The sequence below is a fragment of the Opisthocomus hoazin genome, chromosome 4, assembly GCF_030867145.1.
Source record: "Opisthocomus hoazin isolate bOpiHoa1 chromosome 4, bOpiHoa1.hap1, whole genome shotgun sequence".
Classification (NCBI taxonomy): Eukaryota; Metazoa; Chordata; class Aves; order Opisthocomiformes; family Opisthocomidae; genus Opisthocomus; species Opisthocomus hoazin.
The window spans coordinates 23455521-23480840 of record NC_134417.1 but is presented as its reverse complement, the minus strand read 5'-3'; the positions used below and the strand labels follow the sequence as shown (position 1 = coordinate 23480840).

Sequence of the window (25320 nt, the reverse complement as noted above, 5' to 3'; positions counted from 1 at the left end):
TTAAGACACATTTCAGGAACAGTGAGGTGGTGTTTTTTTTTTCTACAGCGATAATCTGTCCTGAGGTGTGGGTAGGGTTCGACATCTCTCCTTGGGAAAGGGGTTACAGAAGTGGAACTGCGCATGGCAGTTAGCAAAGGTGCTGACAATAAAGGTCCCATAGGGCTTCGGCGGTGGCCAAAAATATGTGGTGTTCAGAGACCTGCGAGATCAGAGGCAATCCAGGTTCAAAACCTCCTTGGCGTATGTATTTTTCCAGATTTTCATGTATTTTTAATGATCGGTGTCTTTAGCATGCCTTGTGAGATGTGTTGTTCTGCAAAGAAGGGAGCGCCACGAAGGCCTTGTGCTTCTGCCTTCTTGGAAGCATGCTGAATACTTATCATTTTGCCCTGCAAAAGGCAAAAGTCTTTCATATGCAAAAAAAAAAAAAACAAAAAAAAAGAAAAACCACAGAGCAGACTTTCCAACTCTGATATTTCAGGCTTCCCACTCATAGTCAATGACCAAAGCAGAAGCGAGTCAGAAGACAACTGGAGGTACTTAAAGCAACTTACAGTAATCGTCTGAGTAGTGCTTAAAGTGTTAGTGTCTGAGTAGGAAGACAGGGTTTGAGCCAACTGCTGTTGCCTTTCTGTGGAGGCTTCGCTCAGAGGTGTTTACTTCCTCATGCCTTCACAGAGATGTGGCAGTCTATGAAAGCACTCCTCCTGGAATTAGATGAAAACGGTTTAAAAAAAAAAAAAAGGGTTTCTAGGTCCTGTCATAACAGGGAGAAAAAGGGTTTCTAGGTCCTGTCATAACAGGGAGCAGCTTAAAAAAGCTAACCCAAATGTTCACTGAAGGCAAGACTTGCTGCACTCATGAAATGGATGGAGAATTTCGAAGGCATGGACTTTCTGACTTGCTGAAAGACAAAATCATAATCAGAGCACCCAAAAATGTCATTCACCATCTCAGAAAGAGGCTGCTTGGGTCTGGATTTTATGTACAGAAGGTCTTTGCAGCTTGCTGCTGCATGGCAGGGGAGTGGATGCAGGCTGACTTCAGGCCCAGGGGATCGTGTAGAGTTTAGATACTCTGAGTTCCAGATAGCAGTAAACTCCGCAGAAACAACAGACTTTCTGCAACATCAGTTTGGTGACCCTGAGAAGGCATTTTTCAGCCTGCAATATGGAACAGCCTTCACTCCTACAAATCCCAGCTGAAGTCACTAACGTCACCTACAGATGGAAAAAGTCTCCAAAAAGGTGAAGAGCCGGACCAGAGACCTGGCCAACATGACCGTGTCCTCACCACTGCCCTTTGGCCTGATGATGATGACCGCTGTTAATGCAACGGCAAACGTAGCACGAAAGGATGGCTAACCCCTCAAGGGCTGTGAAGGTTACACTGCGCCACCAAGAAATACCTCTAGACAGCCACAAAGACAGACAAGCAGGGCTCTGAGTAATTACAGCAGGGAAACAGGCTTTGAAACAGGACTGTCAGGTAGCAGCAAGAGGCAAACCCATGCAGAAGGGAGAAGGGTCCACCTAGCTGTGCAGCATCCCACTGGTCAGCAGAGGCCTGGAGGTGAAGTGATATCCGGGATGTGAAAAGCATGATCAGCACTTGGTTCAGCTCAGGGATACACAGAACAAGTGAAAACGGGTATAGTTAAACAAGTCAATGATTTTAGTGTTAACACGTGATTTCTGAGAAACTACCAAAACACCAGGCAGGAAACTGGGTGGTTTTGAAAATGTCTATGAAGGGTGTGCTGCATGTTCGGTGGAGTGACTCCATCTTTAGTTAAGCGAGCAGAAAAGAGTGGGCCGGTCCTCAGAGGGGGGAGAAACCCTGCCCACATCCAAGCCTGCAGTCTGGGCTCTCATGAGTAGGTTACAACAAGGAAGCCATCAGCTGGGAACTAGATAGGGCAGTCAGAAAAACCTTGGTGAGAAAGGTAGATCAACCCAAATGACAAAGACGTGACCGAGCCTGACTTCCCCTGTGCACCAGCGCTGGAGTGGGAAGGATGAACTGGAAAATTTCCTTTGAAATTCTGGCCCCTACAGGCTCAACGCAGCCAGCGTACTAGAGAGACTTTAAAAAGTGACATTATATATTTAATTAATTTCAGGGTTTCAGAAGTTTGTGATTCTCAGTTTGTGGCCCCTGGCACCGGCAGTGCTGTAGCCTGTGCTGAGGCTACCAAGAGCTTTGCCCCCTCGATGGCTGCAGGATCAGGCCCTTGACAGCTTGCAGCAAGGAGTGGGAAGAGACACACCACAGCTGACGGTGACTGGAGGGTGACTTCTTTGGCCATCGCTAATGTATGACACCGTCAAAGCAGTGCTCCAGCCAGCTCCGAGACACTGAAGAGCCGAGACACCGACCCACTGGGAGCTGCTCTCATTGCTGTCATCACAGAAAACGTTTTGAAAAGTCACATCAAGTTTAATGTGCATCATTGAAATTTCTGTTTTATAGTTTAACGTGGAGATAAGACCGCTTCTTCTACACTGCTGTATCAATACGATGTTTGTCCATACACTGCACTGTCACTGGTGCTGTTCTCAACCAGCCTCTGCCGAGGAGCCAGCAGAAAGGCTTGGGGCAGCGGCAAAGGCAGGAGGTGTTTTTGTGCCCTTGTCTGCTGGATGAGATCAAACCTGTTCTGACGGGAAGTGTCCTTCTCCCTGGTGCCCATCAAGGGGGGGGGGCTGTAAAATTGAGCCGGTGTCTCGGACCACTTCCAAGTCCTGCTTCACCAAAATGAAATGCGCTGCGTTGTGTCCCGTTGTCCCCCTCCACCCTGGGCATGTGCATGGACAGAGTGCAGCCAGGCTGCAAGGTGGGCTCTGCCATGCCGGAGGGGTGGAAGTCTGTCCTGCTGCTGCATGGGGTGAGCCAGGGCCCGCGGTGGGACCGGGCCACACAGGTCATCACTGTGCCCTCCTCTCCTGGCTCTGATCTGCACATCTCAGTGGGAGAGGTCCCTGGCTGTGTGGCAAGGAAGGAAGGCTGGCGAGGAGGCTGCAGCAGCAGCACGGGGAAACTGAGGATGCTTCCCGAACTGATTCATTTCTTGCTGTCCGTTCTAGGCTACTTGGCTTCTAAAAACACATGCACTATGCGCTCAGCTGGAAAGAACAACTGGAAGGGAAAGAGTCCTTAGAGCTGAAAACATGCAATTTCCCTTACCTGGGATAAATGACAGGCCAGAAATGACACGAAATAAAGTCACAAGGTGTTTCCATAAAAAAACCTAATATGTCATTAAAATGAGCAGGGAACCATCTGCACACGTGCCTTGATTGATGAAGGAGGGAAGGGACTGCGTCTGCTCCGAAGAAGTGCAGAGCGACTGCTGAGGGCACCGGTTCCGGCTGTCACAGCAACAGGAGGTAAACCAGGGGACAGAGAGGTGGCTGGGGTGGCGAGACGAGCCGGATGGGGATGATGAGCCCAAGTGATGTGCAGTGGAGATATTGTGCAGATACCAAGCAAGCTTTGCTGGTGAGCAGCGTTGTCCGGAGGTCGCTTGGCACGTGGTGGGTAGATGCAGTGAGCCCACTGGTGCTGCTCACCCTGGTCCCATTGCCAGACCCTCCTGCCTCACAGCCTACGTCCCCTGCCCCTTGCCTGGCTCTTCATCCCATGCGTCCTGCTCCCCTCCACTGCTTCCAGATGCCAAATGGGGGTCAATAAATAGATATTCACCTGGAGCTTTCCACCTGGAGGAGCCGAGTGTTGGTCAGAAAGAGGTACTCACAGGATTAAATACTAAAGCTCATCTCCTACAAGCAGTGCTCGCACTGATTTCAGCCAGTCGTCAGTAGCGGGGCCTAACCAAAGATACACCTCGCTAAAACCCGCTAGTGAAATCCTCAAGCCTGAAGACAACCGCAAGCCGCAGGCGTTTCCAGAGGGATAAATCCCCTCTGTACCACAGCACCTCACTGAAAGGCATGGAGGGGAGGTGCCGGCAGCACCGCCAGAGACCCCTCTGCAAAATGTCTCTGGATTATTTTGTTGTTCAAGAAGATTTCAGTGCTTTGCACATCATCTTAAGAGGCAAGTTAGACTCACCCTGACAGAAAAGCCGCTACCCTCTATGCAGGCAGGTGGAGATGCAGCACTCTGTGAGCAATCATGCTCTCAGAAGCACCAAATGACACGTACAGCAGAGTAAGAGCTTTACAAGTGTTGTAGCTGACACAAGCTGTTTGCTGAATTAGCCTTTCTCTCTGCAAAACTGAGCGTGAAGAGCTAGTCTGGCTGCTAGTCAGTGGCAGTTTGGCTGCTAAAAGCTCGAGGTTGCTTTTGGAAAATGGGACTTGAGCTCCCGAGACTTGCAGGCCCTCTTTCAGCCTTGTTTTTCCATTCTTTCCTGCCTCTACCTTCAGCTAGTGTGAGAGCTGAGATGCAGCTGACCTGAAATTACCCATTCAAAGTAATAAAAACCCCTGTAAGACAGCTGTTTCTTCCAGGCAGGTGGAACAGCCATGTTCACCCTTACCAGTGTTGCCTGTGTTTTCTTTCAGGTCCTGACACTGCAGGTTAAGCGGCCTGGGAAGGTAACGAGCACGGCAGCCTAACACCGAGTTCAGGTTATACACAGTAACCCCACCAGCAGCAGCAGCTGTTTAATCAGCAAGAAAGAAGCAGACTGGGGCAAAATGACATTTGGCTGCCAAGAAGGCCAATGGCATCCTGGGGTCCATTAGGAGGAGTGTGGCCAGCAGGTCGAGGGAGGTTCTCCTGCCCCTCTACACTGCCCTAGTGAGGCCTCATCTGGAGTACTCTGTCCAGTTCTGGGCTCCCCAGTTCAAGAAAGATGAGGAGCTACTGGAGAGAGTCCAGAGGAGGGATACGAGGATGGTGAGGGGACTGGAGCATCTCTCCTACGAGGAAAGGCTGAGGGAGCTGGGCTTGTTCAGCCTGAAGAAGAGAAGGCTGAGAGGGCACCTTATAAATGCTTACAAATATCTGCAGGGTGGGTGTCAGGAGGATGGGGCCAGACTCTTTTCAGTGGTGCCCAGCGACAGGACAAGGGGCAATGGGCGCAAACTGAAGCAGAGGAAGTTCCACCTGAACATGAGGAAGAACTTCTTCCCTCTGAGGGTGATGGAGCCCTGGCCCAGGCTGCCCAGGGAGGTTGTGGAGTCTCCTTCTCTGGAGATATTCAAGACCTGCCTGGACAAGGTCCTGTGCAGCCTGCTTTGGGTGACCCTGCTTCGGCAGGGGGGTTGGACTGGGTGACCCACAGAGGTCCCTTCCAACCCCTACCATTCTGTGATTCTGTGATTCTGTGACATTATCTCACGTAGCATTGGGAAATAAATGTCCACTTCAATGTTATCAGCAAGGTGCTGGGCACCTGTTAAACACACCCAGATGGTGAAATTAGAAAATTAGCAAAAACCCCTTGTACCAGTAAATCCCATATTAACTTGGTTTTTGGTGGCAGTTAATGTGGACACAATGTAACAGAACTTATAATGAACAAAAGGAGAGCGCACAAGCCCATTCGGAAAGGACGGTTCTCCCAGGCAGCATGTCTAGGTGTTACCATGGAGAGGAGATGAGGCCAGCTTGCTTGGTTTTTGCCCCAATGCTGACTATATTTAGCACTTCTGCAGGTCCTGGAACCGTGTGTCTACATGTGACTTCTGGTTCTTCTTTAAAAAGAAATAAACGACTGAAAGTAGTAGCCTTAGGAAAGCAATGGAATACAATCCTTGAAAGGGTTGAAGAAACTGAAGGTAAGCTCAGATGACCTGAGGGTGGAGGCGAGGTGAGCTGTGAGGGCCCAGAGACCACCCCACCCTGCGCGAGGAGGGCTCCGCTCCAGCCGTAAAATACTGCAAATGTGGGCGACAGCCTAGATTACACGTCTTTGGAAACAGCCAGGATAATCTGCCACCAGCTCCCTAAAAGGAAATCTTTAGCTGACAAATATGCTCCAGCCTTTTGAGCTGGCAGATAACGCTGAAACAGTGAATAAAATCTAGCTGGATTTCAGGGGAGCGGCCGACGTGGTGCAGGAGAGCTGCTTCTGGCGTGGCTTGGCCGGGAAGAAGAAGGTGGTGGTGGTTTGGCTTCACGGGGTGTTGCTACACGGCACCCTGAGCCCCGGGCACTGTGGCCATGGCAGCGCCCTGTGCTCCAGGATGGCCAGCACAGCCTGATGGTCTTCATGCTCCTCACCGGGGGCGGTCTCATCGTGTCCATGCGTCATCTCCACGTCCCTCCCGTGATACTACAACACGTGGTTTTGCTAGAGGGACCCAACAGTGCGTCAAAGAAAACCATCAGTCACTCATTTACAGAAAAAAACCCCTGGTGCGTGAGAGCCCAACCCATCGTGAGGACAAGTAGCATCTCCTTGTTTCCACTCGTTTCTGTCCTACAGCAGGCTCTCAGATTTCCAGGGCAGGGAAATGCTGTGGGTTTAGGGCCCTTAACACCGCAGGATCCTGCTGCAATGCAAATGCACAATAGTGCTGCTGCTGCCACCGTCACCACCAGTAACACACAGCAAGCAATACTGGACTGAGGCTGTTCTGAGGACAGGAACCTTGTGGACATGGATTTTGCTCCTGCAGAGAAAGTCTCTGCTTGAACCAGCACGTCTCGGCTCAGGGAGACTTCTCCTGCTGAGACATTTTGAATAAATTCTGCATAAGCCTTTCTGATATGGTCAAAATAATAATAATGAAATGGCAGGACACAGAAAGTGTGCAGACACAACGGAAACCACATTTGGAATGATTTAGACAATTCAGGCTTTTTTTTAGGGTAATAAGCAGCTAGTGCAGCTCACGGCGCAACCCCAGGGCCCGAAGTCAGCGCGGAGGTTTGAATGACTGATTCCTCATTCCCCACACGCTCCGGCTCCGCCGCCGCCCCAGCCCGCACCCAGCTGGATCCCAGGGGAGATTCCTAGAGTGTGTCGTTGCGTACGATGCCATCATCCTGCAGCAGCAAACAGGTTTGCAAGCGTCCTTAGCCGGTGCAACTGATGCCGTGCAGATACGGTCTGCAGGGAAGCAGAGCAGGGACAGACGTTGCGTTGAGCCCTTTGGGAGCTGATGCAGCCTGCTGGGAGCAACATTTTAGGCAGGGAACGTATTTCAGCCCGGAGAGGAGACGTATATGGAGTATTTCATCTCCAAAGGGCTCAGCGTGACCACGTCCAGGGGGGAGGGGCTGACCTGCGAGCCCCCCTCAGATTGGGGGTGCACCCCAGGGGCTGCGCATCCCTACGGGAGTCTTTTGGGGGGGGGGGGAGGGGTCCGGTGGGGTTACACGCTGCCTGGTCCCGGTAAGCTGGGCACCCATCCTCCTTGTGCTCATCATCAGCACCCTCTAGAGGCCCGCAGCCACCCAGCCTTTGCTTCCAGGGAGGGTTTGGGTGCCTTAAAAAGCATCTCTCTTCCAGCAATGATTTCTGAAGCGAGTTTAACCCAGCTCATCTTGGGGGTGCACCAGTGCCGGGCCTTGCGTGTCTCTGCCGGGTGGCATCACACCTCCGGCTTGTCCCTCCTGGTGCCGGAGGGGACGGAGATGGGCAGCGCTGCAGGCAAGGGCTGGGATGGAGACACATCCCCCACCAAACTGGAGAGCAGCGCCCAGGAACAGGTCCTCCCAGCTCCAGCCTTGCCGGGCTCCATGTCCCCCCTGTGTCCCCCACCGCAGCCAACGTTACCTTGGTGACAGGTTTAACCCGAACTGGAAGCGAAGCCCTGGGAGGTGCAGAGGTGGACGCTTCCCCCCAGTCATGCGGTCCCCAGAGGGCTGTAGGCTGCAGCTCAGTTTAGCCCAGCGTCCCTGCTCTTGCCTCGACTGGGTGGCTGCTCGCCTCGGGCTGCAGCAGGCACAAGAGGAGTCAGGCTGAAATGCTACCTACAGGTGACCTGCCAGTGGAATCACACTTTAGTGTGGCCCCACGGAAACATAGCTTAAATTCCTACATGTAATCCAATGCACAGGTTACCTCCAGACAATGTAATTCCATTACCAGTATCAGCTATACGCTTTCCAGCCAATATGTGCTGGTCAACACCAGTCCTAACAGATCTATGAGGTTCACCTGGGATTTGCTATGTAGAAGACATGAGACACCCGAGGACAAACATCCTCTGACAGCCGTACTGTGCTGCTCCATGGCTTGTGGCTACAGCTGCCTTAATTTCTGAAGCTTCCCAGTTCAGCGTCTGATACTGGCCAAAATGGGGCTTTTCTGTATAAAGCAAGCCATTAACTCTGCCTAATATTAATTCCGTATACAGTATCTAGTTCATATTTCTGAAGTTACAGTGCCCAATATTTTATTTCATAAACCATATAACTATTTCAAGAGGAAGCATGTCTGAAACATAAAATCCTAGAATGTAAAAAAACCCCCCCAAAATCTGAAGTCTCAAACACATCTTTCAAGTCAAAACTAAAAAATGCCAGGCAAACAGACCGATGCCTCTCCTGAAGGATCCATTTTCTGCTTCTGTCTTGGACATTCAACGTGCACACTCCACCCTGTGAGTCTACTCGGGCTTGGCTGGTAAAGAGTGAAAGAAGGAAGGCGACCCAGAGACGAGCACGTAAATACTCTTCTGCCTGTTGTGTGAGATCAACTGGAGGAATCGGACAGACACCAAAGGCGACACACCAGGAGCAGGACAGAGCTCCAAAGCTGTGGGGCAGGAGGGAGCCGGGAAGGTTGGTGTCTCCCTGGGTGACTGCCTGTCCCCTCTCTCCCAGCTGGTCCTGGCTCTCCCATCCCGGGAACGACCCGCAGCGAGAGAGCAGCCATCCGTCTGGAGACACTGGAGCATCTATATGACACGTCTGCTTTTAAGCTGTGGCTTTTGCAGGAGCGTAAGGGAGCGTACAAGGGCCTGGCAAGGGTAAGAGAAGCTGAAGACCAAGGTGGTGGGATGGCATCTGCCTGGGCAGCATGGTGCACCCAGGGCTGCCAAAGCCCCAGTGCAACCACTACACAGCTTGGTCCTGGTGGCTTCTCCAGCTGAGGAGTCCAGCTCTTACCTGAACTTCTCTTGTGCCCACACCACCTTCAGCATCCGTCAGCTTCCCTCCCCATGGGTGACCTCCAGCAGGACTCCAGCGCTGCTCTGCATTGTTAACTGCACACAATGCTTGGCTCTGTTGGCTTCTCCAGCTGAAGAGATGGGTCCAGCTCTTACCTAAACTTCTCTGGTGCCCACACCACCTTCAACATCCCTTAGCTTCCCTCCCCACGGGTGACCTCCAGCAGGACTCCAGCGCTCCTCTGCCTCGTTAAGTGCACAACCCTTGGCCCAGGGCAGGCTTCCCGGTAGGGACGTACTGTATGGACAGGCCACCAGAAGCTTGCACAGCTCCTGAGCAGCACGCAGATGGCTCCTCGCTTCCGCTGGGCACCAGTAATCTCCAGATAATGGAAACATGTGAAGCCACGATAACACTATCTCCCTGGCCTCCTCTCCTTTGTCCTTAAATGGGAACTCACAGGATGTTTAATTATCGAGATCAGGCTGAATATGGAGAGATTACTCATCACGGATTCTGGGTATAAACAGTTTTCATTGCAGAACAATTTCTTTTTTAAGAACTTCCCCCCCACCTCCTTTCTCCAAATTGATTTCCATCCCAGCCATGAGCCTTAGTAGAAAATCTTGCCATAATCATTTTGAGCTAAATATTCTGAGTAATCAATCAAAGCAGTGGAACCAATTTTGAAACTGTCACTTTTAATTTTTCCAATAAAAAAATGGAGCATTTCACTCACAGTGCTGTTGTGATTCAGGCTCTTAAAAACCTTCGTTCCACCGCATCAGCGCTTCAGAGATGTGCTTGAAAATCTGAAGAGCCGGCACAATGCAGACAAACTAAAGCAGATTGATTTTCAGCAGTGAGAAGAAACCTGTTTCTCCATGTGCCCTTAGACCCATCTCACAGAACCTTTTCTTTCTTTCTTCCCTACTTTCCTCCTCTACAAAAATAACCGGAGAGCGTTAGTAATGTCATACATGCAAATGGCTGGCACTAATTAGAAAGCCGACACGTTATTGGGAGCTCAGTGCATCAACACATGGCTAACGAAGGCCCAAAGAGCAGCTCTGCTTGGGGCTGGGCTGGAGGAGCGGGTTTCTCCAGGCTCCGGCACGGGATGCCTGCGGACACATCGGCGATGGAGGAGCTGACCCATCGGTGACGGAGGAGCTGACCTGCGAGAGGAGGCAGGAGCAGCGTCGGTACCGAAGTGGCTGGAGAAATCCATCCTGGAAAGAACAGGTCTATTAAACCTGCTAGCAACTGCACTTTTTGTTCGGGGCGTGCGTGGGCTGCGTTTCTGCTCAGTGAGGAGCCATCAAATTAGAGGCTTTGCAAGCCACTCATCAAGCGAGCGCTTTGGCTGTCGGAAAGTCAGAGGGAGTTTTGTCGTCGCTGTCGGCAGCGCGTTCCTGCCTCCCCGCACAGCTTGTGCCAGCCAGGGCCCGGCAGCTGCCGTTCGCTCCTGTTTTTAGCAGGCTGATGGATGGGGATGAAGTTGCGCCCAGTAAAAGCGCTGCGTGCTGACGCGTAGGAGAGGGGAAAACAGCAAAAGCAGCAACAGTGCCGTCAAGTTGGGCTCCCACATCGCGTAGGAAAGGGAAGGGATCCTACACACCGATACCTAAACTCTCCAGGTTCAGGACCACTTCCAGTTCGACATCAACGATACCTGTGAATGTAACAAATGTCACATCTAGGGGATGTTATCGCTTTAGGTGGTCAGAATCATCGCACAACCAAAGCAAGTCTTGGTTCTTTGTGAATAATTGGGAAGAGACTCCTGAATAATCCCTTTAGGCCTTGGGAGAACAGGTATGCAAACTACAGAGAGAAGGAGCCTGCAGGATGATCTCCAGACCCCCAACGATTGAAGGACATCAAACTAATGAGTTCTCGGATAAAAACATTACTATGATAAGCAGCTCTTGGAAATATAATTAATATGTAAGTTAACACAGCATAAATACCTAGTAACTGTGTCTCTTCAGCGCACACATTTGGAGGAGAGATCCCCCATGTGCCTGGCGCTGTAATTAAGAATATCCACTTAGTAGCCTTCCAACTATTGAGTCTTCAACTCCGGCTTTTCATGGCATCATTAATTTCACACGGGGATACCGTGGCTCTTCCGTGCTGCTAGCACAGAAACTCAGCAACGCCGGCAGCGACGGCTGCCAACCTCGGGTCAGCCACCCCACATCGCCCTCCCGCCCATGCCGGGAGGGCTGGCAGCTCCCCGCGTCGCTCCCAGCCCCGCTCGCGAGGCCTCGGCAGCGCAATGCAGCAGGCACGTCGTGAGTGGCGAGCTGTCGGGGCGGCAACAGAAGGCGACGGTGTCGGTCAGCCACTGCCCGCACCAACGCACCCCTGCCCTGAAGCCCCGGCTCCGTTGTCTTCATTTATTGTGTTTGTTAAGGGCGCAGATTGGATTTGGAAGTTTTGAAGACGCGGAGAGCCCTTTGGCATTTGAGGAAGGAGATGAAAACCTAAGAAACAGAGAAGTTAATATGTTTTCAGTTTGCAAGAGAGCTTGGAAATGCCACTGCTGCTTTATTCATCTCTTCTGCCCCCGGAGGACAACAGTAATCTGGTTTTTCCTCTCTCTATTCCAAATTTCCTTTACTGAAAGTTAAAAGGGATAGTGGCAAGTTGATTCTATTTTGGTGGCAGATCATTTTTGTCTGTGCCTCTCATAACACCTCTGGGTTATTAACATTCCTTTAAAAGAGGATTTTTAAAAATTTAGTTATTTTACGAAGTCCAATTTTCTCTTTCTACGCTGTTTCACTTCAGCAATTTCTCTCTCCCAGGAGAACCCAAACGACTCAAGTCTAGCCTTTTTTATCGCAGTTCTGGGCCTTTTCCGATCCCGTCTCAGCTGCTGGGGCAGCACCGCCAGCGCAAGGCAAGGGCAGAGCTCAGCCCGCAAGAAGGACGCGGCCACAATCCCCAAACCAAGCAGAAACGAGACCAAAGCCAAACGTTTCGATGTGACGATCGGTTGTATTTTCAGTCCATTAATACACATTCATTTACCAGATACAAACGGAGTAGAAAGGAAAGCGATCATTAGCAGAAACAAGGATACAAAACCCAGTTCCAGCAGCCTTCACAGAAGGGATATTCAGTGTTCACCACTGCACCGTCAGAAGGTAGAGACGCACGGAGACCTGTGCTCACACCCAGAGTGGAAGCTCTCCTTTCGTTCATTAGTTTAGCTAGAGACACGGTTTAATAAAAAAAACCACATTCCCAGAGCTGTGACTTTCGACATTTCTTCTCATTTCTGAAGTGTCAGGAAAGAGGCAAGTTGGAATTATTTACACGGAGGAGATTTTATCAAAACACACTGGGAGGTTAAAAATAGAATAATCACAAATACTGTAAAATACAATAAGAAAGCAGGCAGGGAAATAAAAAAAAACACGAGAAACCCCCAAGAGGATCATTGCATTCAGTGGTCAATGTACAGTTTGTGGGTCTGCTCCACTTTGATACACCTTAATTTCGCATGCTTAACTTGATTCACTTGCCATGGCGTCACGCCCCTGGTTGAAACCTCAGTTCTGCAGAGCACCTGGTTTCAGGAGGATCTCAGCCGTGCAGAAGGGACTGCTCATGTGAAACAATTTGCAGAAGGAGTGCCACAAAATGCGAGAGCGTATTCACACCTTGCGGGCCACCCGCGAGACGCCAGCCTCCACCCATACACCTTGGCCTGGAGACCACTTGCCTTCTTCACCTGGGCCACCACTGCATCCTACAGACCAAGTCCTTTCTGCCAGAAAACCAGCTCCGCAGCTGATGGAGGTCTCAGTTTAGACCAGCGTGGACTTGGGTCTCTACATTCAGCAGGAGAAGGAAATGGCATTAACCTAAAGGACCTTTCAGACTTAAATCCAACGTCTCCGCAAACGCAGCGCCTGTGCACAGGTTACAACCCCCCGCCAACTGTCCTAACTACAAGTGCACAAAAGACTTGTTACACTGAAATAACAACAGCAAACCGTGTCTGAAATTGATTGTACATGGGTGTTTCCTTGGAAGGAATGAAGATATTGTAAATTATGACTGCCAGGGTCCCAGCTAGGCAAAATCCACACTGAGGTCTCCCCCAAGGACAGCACCAGGATTGCGAAATCACGTTGTGAAACCTGATGGAAAGAAAGGAAAACGGAGCGTCTGGGGTTTAACCCAGCAAAGGTCACAGCAAATCAGGAGACAAACTGAAACCAAAAGATCAGAAACCGAGCCGAGCACTTTGCATCTGCCATGGAGCACTGGCATCGTTCGCCTACAAATTGGTTTTTTAGTAAAGTTCTTACATATGATATTTTATCCCTCATTTTTTAAACCATGCATTAATTGTACAGTGAAACATTTACCCAGTCCAACATCTATACAACAAAACATATATAATAAAATATCAGACTATTAAAAAGATATGGTAAAGAGTGTGAGTTCTCAAAGTGGCACGTATTAAGGAATAAATTAAAGGGAAAAAAAAAAGGGTTCTACTCAGGTTGAACCACAAAATAAAGTCTGAGCCTGTTCTAACAAATCAATGCCACCAGAAGCAGTTCATGTTTCTGGGTTTGCTAGTGCTTGACTCCACATCAGCTGTCACAGTACTGTGTATCTGTGAGCGATCCTCTCCAGTTTGAAGGTATTATAAGCAAACCCATGCTGGTGTTATGGGTTAAGAAGTAGTGATTGTTTAGGTGCAGAAATTCACTCTCTCTCAAGATGTTCAACCTCACAGGCTTCTTAATATAAGAAATAAACCCCAAGGAGCCAGCTCTGAACCGCACACCCATGGGTGAGAAGAAGAGCCGTGCCTTCACTGGAGACGGCTCCAGCCCCATCCCCTGTTCAGGGTGAACAGTGCTGGACCCACGGTGGGGTCTGTGGCCCCATGAGCTCCTGGGGACGCTGGGCTCCCTGCTCTGCACCCAGCCTGCCTTGCACACCTTGCTGGCATTTGAACGCTACTAAATTCCCAGTACTGGGAATTCAGCACTGACACAGGCAAGGGATGTTCTGTGCGGCTCCTCCGTTCCCACCAAGACAAACCTCCTCTTGGACAGAGAGCCAATGTAAGGCCCATCTGCTATTTTAATAATGAAAGACCTTCTTAATTAGCACCTTTCCATACAGAATCAGTCAGTGAAAACTTTCCTCCATGGCTCTGCTGTGTTGCCTGGGACCAGCAGCCATCACAGGGTGGGCAGAGTGGTGCAGAACCTGGGTGGTTTTGCCCCAAAGCAGCCTGGCAGAGGGGGACTTAACACCACTGGAGTTATGAAGCCCCAGCAGTTAGCTCCCTACCACCTTAAAGGACAATATAAGGATAATTTCATGATTACAAGAAACTTTGCTAATACGGGGATGAGGACAATAAGAGCACCTAGAAGATGACAGGAGTCTTGCACCCCTTCAAGGTTCACGCGTACAAGTGGCAGGGTTGAACGCTTCCATTTCAACTATGAATACAGACCTGTGTGACTGACAGTGATTCGCTGACAGGCTGTAATTGCTTAAAGTTAGCAGCTTTGTTCAAACTAAACCAGCTAAAAACATTTCAGGAGAGAAAAGCTCTGAACTAGCACTGACGTGGAACAACAAAGACACCTTTGACGCTTCTTGATTGCAAATGGTCGGGGCACATATTGCTCTGGCTCTGCAGGGAGTGACCCCAGGTCAGTTTTTTTTAAGGGGAAAAAAAAAAAAATCAAGGGAAAATACTTATCTGCTTACAGCATGCCAGCTAAAAGCATCAACCCCCTGGACCAAAGCCCATCACATAAAAGGCTGCACACGCGCTTCCAACCGGCTAACTAGGCCACAGATGCCCCAGCCAGAAAGCAGCATAATGGGCAACTGCATCTCCAAAACACGAGCCTAAAAGAGTGGGAACTGTCGGAAGGGGTGAGACTTGGGCTGCCCTGCAGGAACGTCTGGGGCTGTTCCTCGCTCGGGTGATGCAGCAGGCAGAGGATTATCTGGTGCCTGTTTCCAGGTCTGCAGACACGGAAGGCAAGCAGCTAAAATGTGGTGCCAGCTATGTTTCGGGGATAGCTAGGTGACCGGAGTGATTCTTTTCCAGTTAAAAAACGGGTGAGACTGGTGGAAGAGCCAGAAAAGGAAAAAAAAAAATAAAACTTGCTCATGAACTAAAGCAATTGACCAAGGAGAGTTGGGCAGAAGGTTCAACCCAGCTCGCACAGGGATTCCCCCGGACGCAGCGGCAGCAGAGGAGCTCAGCCTCCCACTTCTCCCGATCCGACCCTCGTTAGCCGTTTCTAACGGCCTGATCTCTTAGTGCCCAACACGGCACTGCCAGCCGCCAGGGAACACCTCTCCTGGGACTGCAGATGGAGCTGGGCATGAAACCGGGAGACTCAGCTCACTGCAGGGTGGAATAAAGACCCAGGGTGGCATCCACCATGCAAGGTCCCAACCCAGGAGTGGTGGTGCTTTGCCCAGGGATGCCGAATCAAATTGCTGCTTCGCTGCACGGTGATGCAAAATAATCTTTGGAAACTGTCTTACAGAAATGGAAAAGAGGACTGTGCATGCTGTGTTTTACTTGTGCTTGGGCAGACATGTCCTGCACGACTGAGCTCAAGATTGTGGCTGGTCTGATGGCAAAGCAGACTGGAGACAGGGCTCTGCTAACCGCTCCCTTGCCCCTCGCATTCACCCCATCTAGAGAGCAACACGTCAGCTCGGTTTGAGCACGGCTTCAGCTCTAGCTTAATGGCCTTTCCTTTATTTTAAATAGGGATGGAGAAGAAAGTCTACCAACGTACTGCAATCTACAGGCACCAGCAGAGGACCCAGAGTGCAGAGCTTCGTCTGGCCCATGCTGGCTTTCGAGTTTCTGTCCCATTACACGCCGTGCCTCTCTCTCCTGCAGTGCTGGAGATCCAAGGCTTGAGTTTAAACCTTGCTCCTCTTCTGGAGAAAGCCTTCACGCACAGTTTGCACAAACTGACATGCTGCGTTTCTGCAAAGGCCGGCAAACTCCAGCGACTTCCAGCACCTCCAGCTCGACCGAGGCTGCCCTTTGCCAAGACCCAGCCAGCGCCGCGCTGCGTACGAGGAATGCTGATTGCTCTAGCTGTGCAGAAACAGGGGGTTTTGCCCCCTCAGAGGGGAGAAGAGACTGAAATACTGATTCTGGTACAAGATTGTTAGGCTGTTTCCATCTCAGAAGCGAAACACCTACTCTTGGCCAGCTGTAGGGCAGCCCAGGCCAGCACTGAGCAGCACTTCCCGACCGCACGACGTGCCCCGACGGCGTACGACAGGGTGAGATGGGGGGGACTCCAGCGAGCCAAGGCACAGATACCCGAAAGCCTTAGCAGCGCACGCAGCCCACGACTCCTGCGCAGCCACAGCACGATCACGGTACGTACGCACCCACAGTACACAGCTGGCAGCAGTAACGACATCGATTGCGATTTGTTTCCTGCCCTAGGACGCGGCCTGCGTCCTTCAGGTGCTCAGAACATGTTGTAAGAAGTAACTCCTCGGAGGATAAACTTCTCATCTGCCATAATTTCCAAGACTTTCTGCTCCTCTCCTTTGCTAGTGTCGATTTGCTTCCAGTTCCTCCACCAAAATCCTTAAGAAAGGCACATTAGCTTGGCAGAGATCTTTTCCACCTCTCTTAGTAGTAAAAAGCTTTCTGAAACCCCGTTTCGTTCATCAACTTGTCTCTAGAGAGCCAGACTTTAAAACATCAACCAGTCTGCGTCTTCTTAAGTCCAAACCTCCATGGGTACCATGGACTCCTTTGTTCCGACGGAGGGAAGCAAGTACTCTTCCTCCAGAAAACGAAAGGGGAATTGTACTAAAAACCCACGAATCTTTTTTAACTCTTCCGCTGCTTTCACAGGGTCATCGTTCGCTAATTTGGGCTTGTTGATGAAATCACGCAGTTGGGTTAAATTATTCACCTGGTCACTGGGGAGGCATCGAAAAACCTGATCAAAACAGAGAGAAGAAGTGGCATGTCAGTGCCGGGGAAACACCGCAATGCAAAGCTCCCAAGAAAGACCGAAAACACCCAACACCAATTCCCTGGGATGGGGGTGACTTCATTAACAACCTGGAGAACAGGGAGGGAAGAGGTGCGTGCCTATCTGTGATACGGCTGGAGCAGGCAGACCAGAAGCCCCAAGGCTTTTTCTCATCGCTAAAAATGCTCATTAGAAATGAGAAGTAAAATTTGCTTCTACTCTGGTTAGACCGTGGCCAGCTAGAAGCAGTAAGCAGATCACGGCGATTCAGCGGAGCTACAGCCGATACAAACAAACGGAGACATGAGAACTGTCGCCTTCTTGGGCTGCTGTCACACTCTGAGGATGCACAGACTCCAGTTTCTTGCTCACAGCTCCTGCATCCGACACTACTCTTTCCTTCAAAGCATCTCTGAAGGCCCAACCCCAGGAGCTGGACCTGCCGCCCTCCCCAAGCTGCTTCTCCCCTTGGCATCTGCAGCCTCCGCGCGGGAAGGAGGGAGGGGAAAGGCGCCGCGGACCTCACCTTATCAAAGATGGTGGCGTTGCGAGCCGCCGTGGAAATCCACACCTCCTTGAAGAATTTGTCGCAGACGGGATCCTTGTGTTCCGGATTGAGATCGGAGCCGCCAAGGACAACCCTGAGAAGACAAAGGGATCGATGCTGACAGAGGCTGAAGCACCGGGGAAACGCCGAGAAATGCCACGGAAGGAAAACTTGCCTTGCCGAACCCTGCGTGCTCCCAGCGCCCTCCCACTCCCGTCCCCCGCCATAGTCCGTCAGCCTTAACGCTGACCGAGTTTCTCCTTTTTTTTTTTTCCTTTTTCCCCGTGCAATAACTGTCCAGATGGGAAACAGAGTGGGGAGGGGGAGTGGAAGAATAAGGTCTTAATGAAAAACACGGCCACATTGTGGGCCAGATGGCTGCTCCGAGCAAAGAAACTTCCATTAGAAAGAGACACTGCCATCCAAAATTAAGAGTGTGGGAAAACAGGATCTGGAGGCAAAATATCACTGTCTTGTTTATGAGCTCTCGTAGCAAAATCCTTGAGCAAAACGATCTGTCAGTCAAGCTGCCGAGCTGAGGACAGGAGCGGTGTGAGAAGGGCAAACGTCAGTGGAACAGCAGCAAAACCCTGGGCTAAACCCGGGCCAGGTGACGCTGCCTGAGCAGGCACAGCAGCCCCGCCGGCTCCAAAGGCTGCAGGCAGGCATAAACCTGAGCAAACCCTGCCTGCATGCCCGCTCGCTGCCCGGCCAGCCCCGTGCATCCCACCTGAAGCACCGCAGCCGGAGGGACTGGGCAAACTTCCCAGCACTGTAATCCTCCCCGTCCATCACCGAGGGGACGGTCTCCGTGTCCTGCACGATGATGGCGATCTCGCTGTCCCGCTTCCCCAGCATGCTGCGGTCATTGATGTTGGCAGAGCCTGGCAAGGGGGAGAAGGAAGCACCAGCAATGCATCACCTGCCACACGAGATGCTCCTGCATGTCCTCCATCACCACCCTCCACATCTCCCATCTCCACGTGGGACCAGCTGGGGGTGGGTGTCAGGAGGACAGGGCCAAACTCTTTTCAGTGGTGCCCAGCGACAGGACAAGGGGCAATGGGCACAAACTGAAGCAGAGGAAGTTCCATCTGAACATGAGGAAGAACTTCTTCCCTCTGAGGGTGACGGAGCACTGGAACAGGCTGCCCAGGGAGGCTGTGGAGTCTCCTTCTCTGGAGATATTCAAGACCTGCCTGGACAAGGTCCTGTGCAGCCTACTCTGGGTGACCCTGCTTCGGCAGGGGGTTGGACTGGGTGACCCACAGGGGTCCCTTCCAACCCCTGCCACGCTGTGATTCTGGGATTCTGTGTGAAAACCCCGACCAGAGGGCTTCCTTATGGAAACATCGACCCTGAGAGCCAGGATTTGGGGGAAGGAAAAAACCCCACCCTAATTTTCACAGGCTTCAAAAGCTTCAGGCTTGGAAGAAGGTTAAATCGTAGCCAAGCCTAGGCCAACGTTTTCAAAAGTTTGCTCTCTCTGTAACTTCCCAGGTGCTTTTGCTGAAGGATGCCACAGCTTTCAAAAGGTCTGCACTGCATTCGGTTTGGATACCAAGTTACCTGACGTGGGACGGGCTCCAAGGGTAAATCTGCTCTTATCTTTAGCGGTGAAGAGGGGAAGTTTTTAATTTGCATTTTGGAGGTAGGGGTTACTCAGTAGGGGGATCTAAGCAGGGGGATGTCATCTCCTCGCCGTGGGTAACCAAAGCTCAGACCCTCCTGTCCTGCCGGGACCACACTTTCATGTCCGCAGATGCAAGAGCTCAGGCACCGTCCCTGTTAACGCAGCAAGGCAGGAGCAGACCCCAGGGCTCTGGGGACCCTTCTGACCATGGGAGATGTTTCTTCTCTACTCCTTGCCCTGTGCTTGCTGCAGCATTACTGCACGCTGCGTAAAACCCAAACCCCAGTAAAGAGAGGGGTGCTTCCCAGAGGGGTGCTGGGGGGCTGCCTTCCCCGGCGGTGGGACCCACGGGTGTCCTGTGCACACCTCCCTGCTCGCACCCTGTGAAATTACCACTTCAGCCCCCGGCAAAGCTGCCGGAGGGCAGCAGGAGTTTCCCCTCCCATTGCATTTCTACTGCATGGCTCTGGCTGTGCCTTTCAGAGAGAGGGGTCCCTCTCCAGCACGCAGCCCCCGCACACGTGAGGGTTTGGGCGCTGGGCTCGCGCAGTGGCTCCAGCCCTGACCCTGCACCGTGGTGGGAGCTCCCCAGCCCCCACGTGGTCTGACACCGCAGCGTTGCTCGGGTCCAGCTGAGGCTTTATCCCCCAGACAGGTTTCTCTGTCCCACGCAGCCGTCAGCAGGCGCGGGATGGGGGACACCACAGCGCGTGTTAGCTCCAAGCAAGATGCAGCCAGCAACAGGAGTCAGCAGGTCATCAACCCACAGAAATGACCAAACAACAAAAAAAGCTCCAGACACAGCCCCCAGCTCCATAAGAGACCCCGGGCACTAGTAAGCCACGTAGCCTTCCCACTGACTGAATTAACTCAAGGGGAGCTAAGACCTCCAGAGGAAAACTGAGCAAGGACACTCCGTCCTTCCACCCTCCTGCATGGTGGACCCATTAGCATTCTATTTCCATACACCCCCTCTTTCCTGGGTGGAAAAGGGATGACACTGGCTCCCTGTCACTTCATCAGCCAGCACGGATGCCCATGCTGTATAAAAATCCATCTTCAGGTTTACAGGTACAGAAAATAGAAATTAAGAGCTGTCCCAGGCCCCCAGACCATCATGGTTGCAACCACACTGCTCCTGCCGTAATGTTAAAACCACCCCTGAGCTGCCCTCTGTACTGGAGATGGGATCTGGCCCCTGAGAAGGTGAGGAGCGAACCTGCCCACAGGCCACCCCAGGCTACAGGCTCAACTGCTGCCGGGAGGGACAGGAGTAGTCTGAGACTTGCAAAAGCTGGTATTAAGTTATTCTTTGGCAATTTGTTATTCGTTGCTGGTATAACAGATTGAAAAGGGTTTCTTTAAGGAAACAGCCTACAATTCTGCTTTGCTGCTGTGCTGTAGAACTCTGAGCCTGAAGTCTCTTGTCTTTGCTTCGTGATCTCATAATAAATATGGTAAAAGAAATGGATGAAATGATATCTATTACTTGTTATAACATATTTCCCCATTCTTAGGAAGTGGAGACGATAAATGACACATGTTGTCCAAACCTTCCAAATTTTATGGCACATTCTGTTCTTTAAGGAACAGATGACAAGTCTCACAAGTCCTCCTGCTAGAGCAGAGTTTGATACAAGACAGATGGACAATATTCCCTGCACTGGGATCTCTTCACTGTTACACAGAGATTTAAAACCATTTTAGAAAAACAAATTGAACGACAGCCCTCCAAATCGTTTCCTCCCTCCTGATGAATTTAAGAGTTGGTTTTTTTAAACAGCAAAATATTTTACCAGGAAGAAATCACAACATAGAAAAGCACACAGCACCACAGCCTGCGCCGAGCACAGGGCAGAGAGGCGAAGGGACTAATCCAGACACAATCGAGTGGTCCAAACCCCTCCCGCAAGCCCCCCGCTCACCAATGATAACGGTGTTGTCGTCAGCGATGAGCAGTTTGCTGTGCACGTAGATGAGCTCCGTGACTAGCTTTCCTTCCAACTCTGCATATGTTCGAAGTCCACAGAAAGAGATGTAGTTTATCCACTTGTCTCCAACTGAAAAGTGAAGGAGAGCAAATACGATGGGATGAAGGAGGTGGAAGAGAGAGGAAACAGAAAAGATTCTCTTTATATAAAGGCCCACCAATAACAGTTCACTTTTGACTTTTTAAAAATATAATAAACAGATAATGGAAATAAGTTTTTTTAAATATATTCTTTAAAAGCTGCCTGTGGGCTCTCTGCGCTGCTCTGATCTGCTGCCTGCTCGGATACTTCCACTTTGGTGAGAAATGACCCCAGTCTCCCCTGCGCAGCACGCGAGTGCTCACAATTGATCCAAACATCTCAAAACAGCCAGACTATGCCACCGTTCTTCTGCAGATCCTGCGGAATCGAGGCTGGATGCAGGTGTTTTGTCCATGCACGGGACGGAAAATACATCCTCACGTACTCGTCTGCAGTTCAGACTTACACAAAGACCTAGAACGAATGAGGCATTATGCACGCCCCTAGTATTTGTGGTATGTGGGTTTTCATGGTGCTCCGATTCCTGCAGAGCAAATTCAAGCTGGCATCCTCATGGCGAGGGTGCAACTCAGGAACAGCGTCCTGCTTAGGCAGGTTTTTCCTCTCTGTGTTCAACAACTGCCAGAAACAAACTCTGGGGTGGGATTCACGGGGGAGGCTGAGGGCTCGTCGCTCCCAGCAGCGTGACCCCGCTCAGGACATTTTCCAAATAACACGATCCTGAGCAGCTGCAACCACGCCGTGCTCCTCCCCGGGGTCCTTCCCCTCCTCCGGATCAGGCCTGCATCCAAGCATGACGCCTGACAACTGGCCACGGCCTGCATGACCCGACAGACCTTGCCACCACGTAGCTGTGAGATGCCCCAGTCCACGCCTGAAGGCCTCAGCTGCAGTGCGCCCATGTTAATAAGAAGCTGGAGAGCTGATTTCGGTGGTATAGCAGTATCCAGCGAACAGCAGCATCCCAAGGCTGAGCAACAGAGAGGAGAGGAATAAAGCTCTTACCCTCTGTCTTCAGCTGGCCCAGAATTGAGTTTTCTCCTCGGCACATGGTCCTGGAAAGAAGGTAGGCAGCCGTCAGCACCACCACGACTCCAGGCGACGGCATATGCTGAAGCAGAACCGGGCGAGGTAAACCGCAAACACAGATGTCTCTCAAGTACCCCGCGCAAGCAGCAGAAACACGGTGCTTCCAGAGCACACATCCTTCCCCCAAACGACTGTCGATACAGCAAGGACTGCTCATTTCCTAAAGGATCTCGTACCAGTCCGCATAGGAGCTGGGAAGCATCTCTGCCGTCTGGAGGACACGGCAGGGATGATAAACACAAACAGGGCTGCTACTGTCTGCGCTACAGGTCCGAACGTCAAGTGACATCAAGGAAGAAAGTCAGCACGTGCAGCACACCAGGTCAGGGAGTCTGCGTGACCACGGCTGGGCTGGAAAAACCACAGCCGGCATCTCAAGCCAAAAATAAAACAACCCATGGGCAATTGCTGCAGACCTATGGTTGCCCGTGCAGAAGGCAGCTCAGGCAGAAGGGCCTGGTTCGGGAGACGCGCTGCTTCACTTCTGCTTGTCTCCTGCCCCACTCATCCTCCTGCAGTGGGACCCTTGCAGACAAGGGAGATTTCAAGTGGTCTCCGCAGACTGACTGTGCCCCCGCCATACCATAACACAGCAGTTTTCCAGTAAAACCACCTTGTCTGGGGCCGTTTCGCCTTCCTCTACGCCCCATTCCCAGCACAGGGCTACCCGGCACCACTGCATCTCAGTCCTGCCCACGAGACCTGCTGTGTCACAAGCGTCCCCAACACCACCCATCCCGGTGCAGAGGAACAGCAGCGGGGAAGGTGCTGTCGCCTTCATGGGGCCGACAGGGCAGAGCCAGGCAAAGTACCCGCCAAAAAGGCAGATTTGGAGGCAAAGCCCAGCTAATGAACCCGCGGGGCTGCGTGCTCCCGGCAGCATCCCCAGTTCAAGAAAGACAAGGAGCTGCTGGAGAGAGTCCAGCGGAGGACTACGAGGATGAGGAGGGGACTGGAGCATCTCTCCTACGAGGAAAGGCTGAGGGAGCTGGGCTTGTTCAGCCTGAAGAAGAGAAGGCTGAGAGGGGACCTTATAAATGCTTATAAATATCTCAAGGGTGGGTGTCAGGAGGACGGGGCCAGACTCTTTCCAGTGGTGCTCAGCAACAGGACAAGGGGCAACGGGCACAAACTGAAGCAGAGGAAGTTCCAGCTGAACATGAGGAAGAACTTCTTCACTCTGAGGGTGATGGAGCCCTGGCACAGGCTGCCCAGAGGGGCTGTGGAGTCTCCTTCTCTGGAGATATTCAAGACCGCCTAGATGCGGTCCTGTGCAGCCTGCTCTGGGTGACCCTGCTTCGGCAGGGGGTTGGACTGGCTGACCCACAGAGGTCCCTTCCAACCCCTGCCGTGCTGTGATGCTGTGATTTTGTGAGGGAGGGAGTGCCTGCAGGAGAGCACTACCACAGAGCAGGAGGGTAGAGACCTTGGGAGTGAGTAAGCCCTGGTTTGATGAGCTAAAAGGGAAGCAGCTGAGTGTCAGGAATCGGGGTGGGAGTTGTGTAGGGGATTGGGGGACCCGCCGTGCCAGGGCAGAGGCAGGGATTTTCCCATACAGAGCACCAGGCTTTACCCACCACATGTCCCCGCTCGGCTAGCATCACCTTCCTCCTAATGCAAATCCCGAGGAGGCTAACGAATCAACGAGCTGAAGCGCTAAGGGAAAGCTACACCAACTGTTTTCTTCTCCTTTCCCAAGTGGTGTGGCCAGCACCCAGCGCAACGCCGCGACGATGGGCACCGGCGAGCGGGGGGTCTCCGGCAGCCCTGCCGCAGCGGGGCTGCCTGCCGTACCTGTAGTTGAAGTGCATTATGGCCTGCAGCGCGGTCCCCCCGCCAGTTGAAATGTCTCCTTCAAAGCCAGGCAGCAGCGGGATCACCACGTATACTCGGAAACGCTTGTTTGCCCTGAAATGACAGTTTGGGGAAATATCAGCCTGCAAATGTTACGGCTTCGTGCAAGGCGAGCCCCCTTGGCTTCACTTTCCCTGTGCTGACTGACTGGGTGCCCATCCAAGGCCACTAGACAGATTTTAAGGGAGCACAGTGTGAAGCATGTTTCCAGTTTCAGGCCTTCATCGCCTGTCGTCAGTACTTCAGCGAGAGCTCAGACCTTCAGGGGGAGAAGGACTAATTTCCTCTCAGCAGACGACAAAATAAGCTAAAGAAACACATTTTCACTGAAGTGCAAGGACAGGTTAAATATTTTGCAGATGTCATCTGCCACTGTAAAAGTTCTTTGAGCATCTCAATAGCCCAGTCACACCAATACTGGTGCAGACTGGTTTAGACCACAGCAAAAATTACAGAGCTATCACAGGCAGAAAACCACAATCTAACCCGACGTTCCCCCTACATTCTGGTTTTTTGAAGTCAGAATCATCACACAAGGTGGAAAAAGCTCTGGGCACACGCAGGACATTGATCATTCAGGAAGGTGAGTATTCGATCAACACGCCATACCTACAAAAGCCCAGTTCCACTGTACGTTCACAAACTAAACCGCACCCTAACCAGGATCTGAGCCAGGATTACCAAAGCTGAGGTCGCAGCACTGCCTGGGGGCTTTTCTGAAAGCCCACCGTTGGGTCTTCTTTGCTGCCAAACGCCAGGCGCATCGCCTCTGCCAGCACGTTCCCTGGCTGTTGGCAATCCCCTGCCCTGCATCCCCGAGCAGGAGGATGCTCCATTGAAGGCTGCTGCCACTAGATGGCAAACACACTTTAATCAGGACAAAACCATCCCAGGAGCAGGCTGAAGATGAGCCAGCGTGCAGACTTCCTTCAAAGTGTTCCTTCCTTGAGCAAGCCGTGCCTTTGCAGCCTGCTGTAGGTGACCCTGCTTCGGCAGGGGGCTGGACTAGATGACCCACAGAGGGCCCTGCCAACCCCGACCATTCTGTGATTCTGTGGATTTCAGGGCATGGGAATCGCAAAGAACTGGGGT

At 51.7% G+C, this 25320-nt stretch overlaps 1 protein-coding gene across 4 annotated transcripts in view; it reads right to left on the bottom strand.

Moving 5' to 3' along the window:
- Positions 1-12028: 12028 nt before the first annotated feature.
- Positions 12029-25320, bottom strand: part of PLD1 (phospholipase D1) — an 81354-nt gene continuing 68062 nt past the window's right edge. For all 4 annotated transcript variants that reach the window (XM_075418321.1, XM_075418320.1, XM_075418323.1 and 1 more), the window contains 6 exons: positions 24169-24282; positions 22291-22340; positions 21178-21312; positions 18350-18503; positions 17599-17713; positions 12029-17036 (listed from right to left, as the gene is read on the bottom strand). In XM_075418321.1, the coding sequence (XP_075274436.1) occupies positions 16812-17036; positions 17599-17713; positions 18350-18503; positions 21178-21312; positions 22291-22340; positions 24169-24282 (793 nt within the window). In that variant the 3' untranslated portion in view covers positions 12029-16811. The remainder of the gene's footprint in view (positions 17037-17598; positions 17714-18349; positions 18504-21177; positions 21313-22290; positions 22341-24168; positions 24283-25320) is intronic.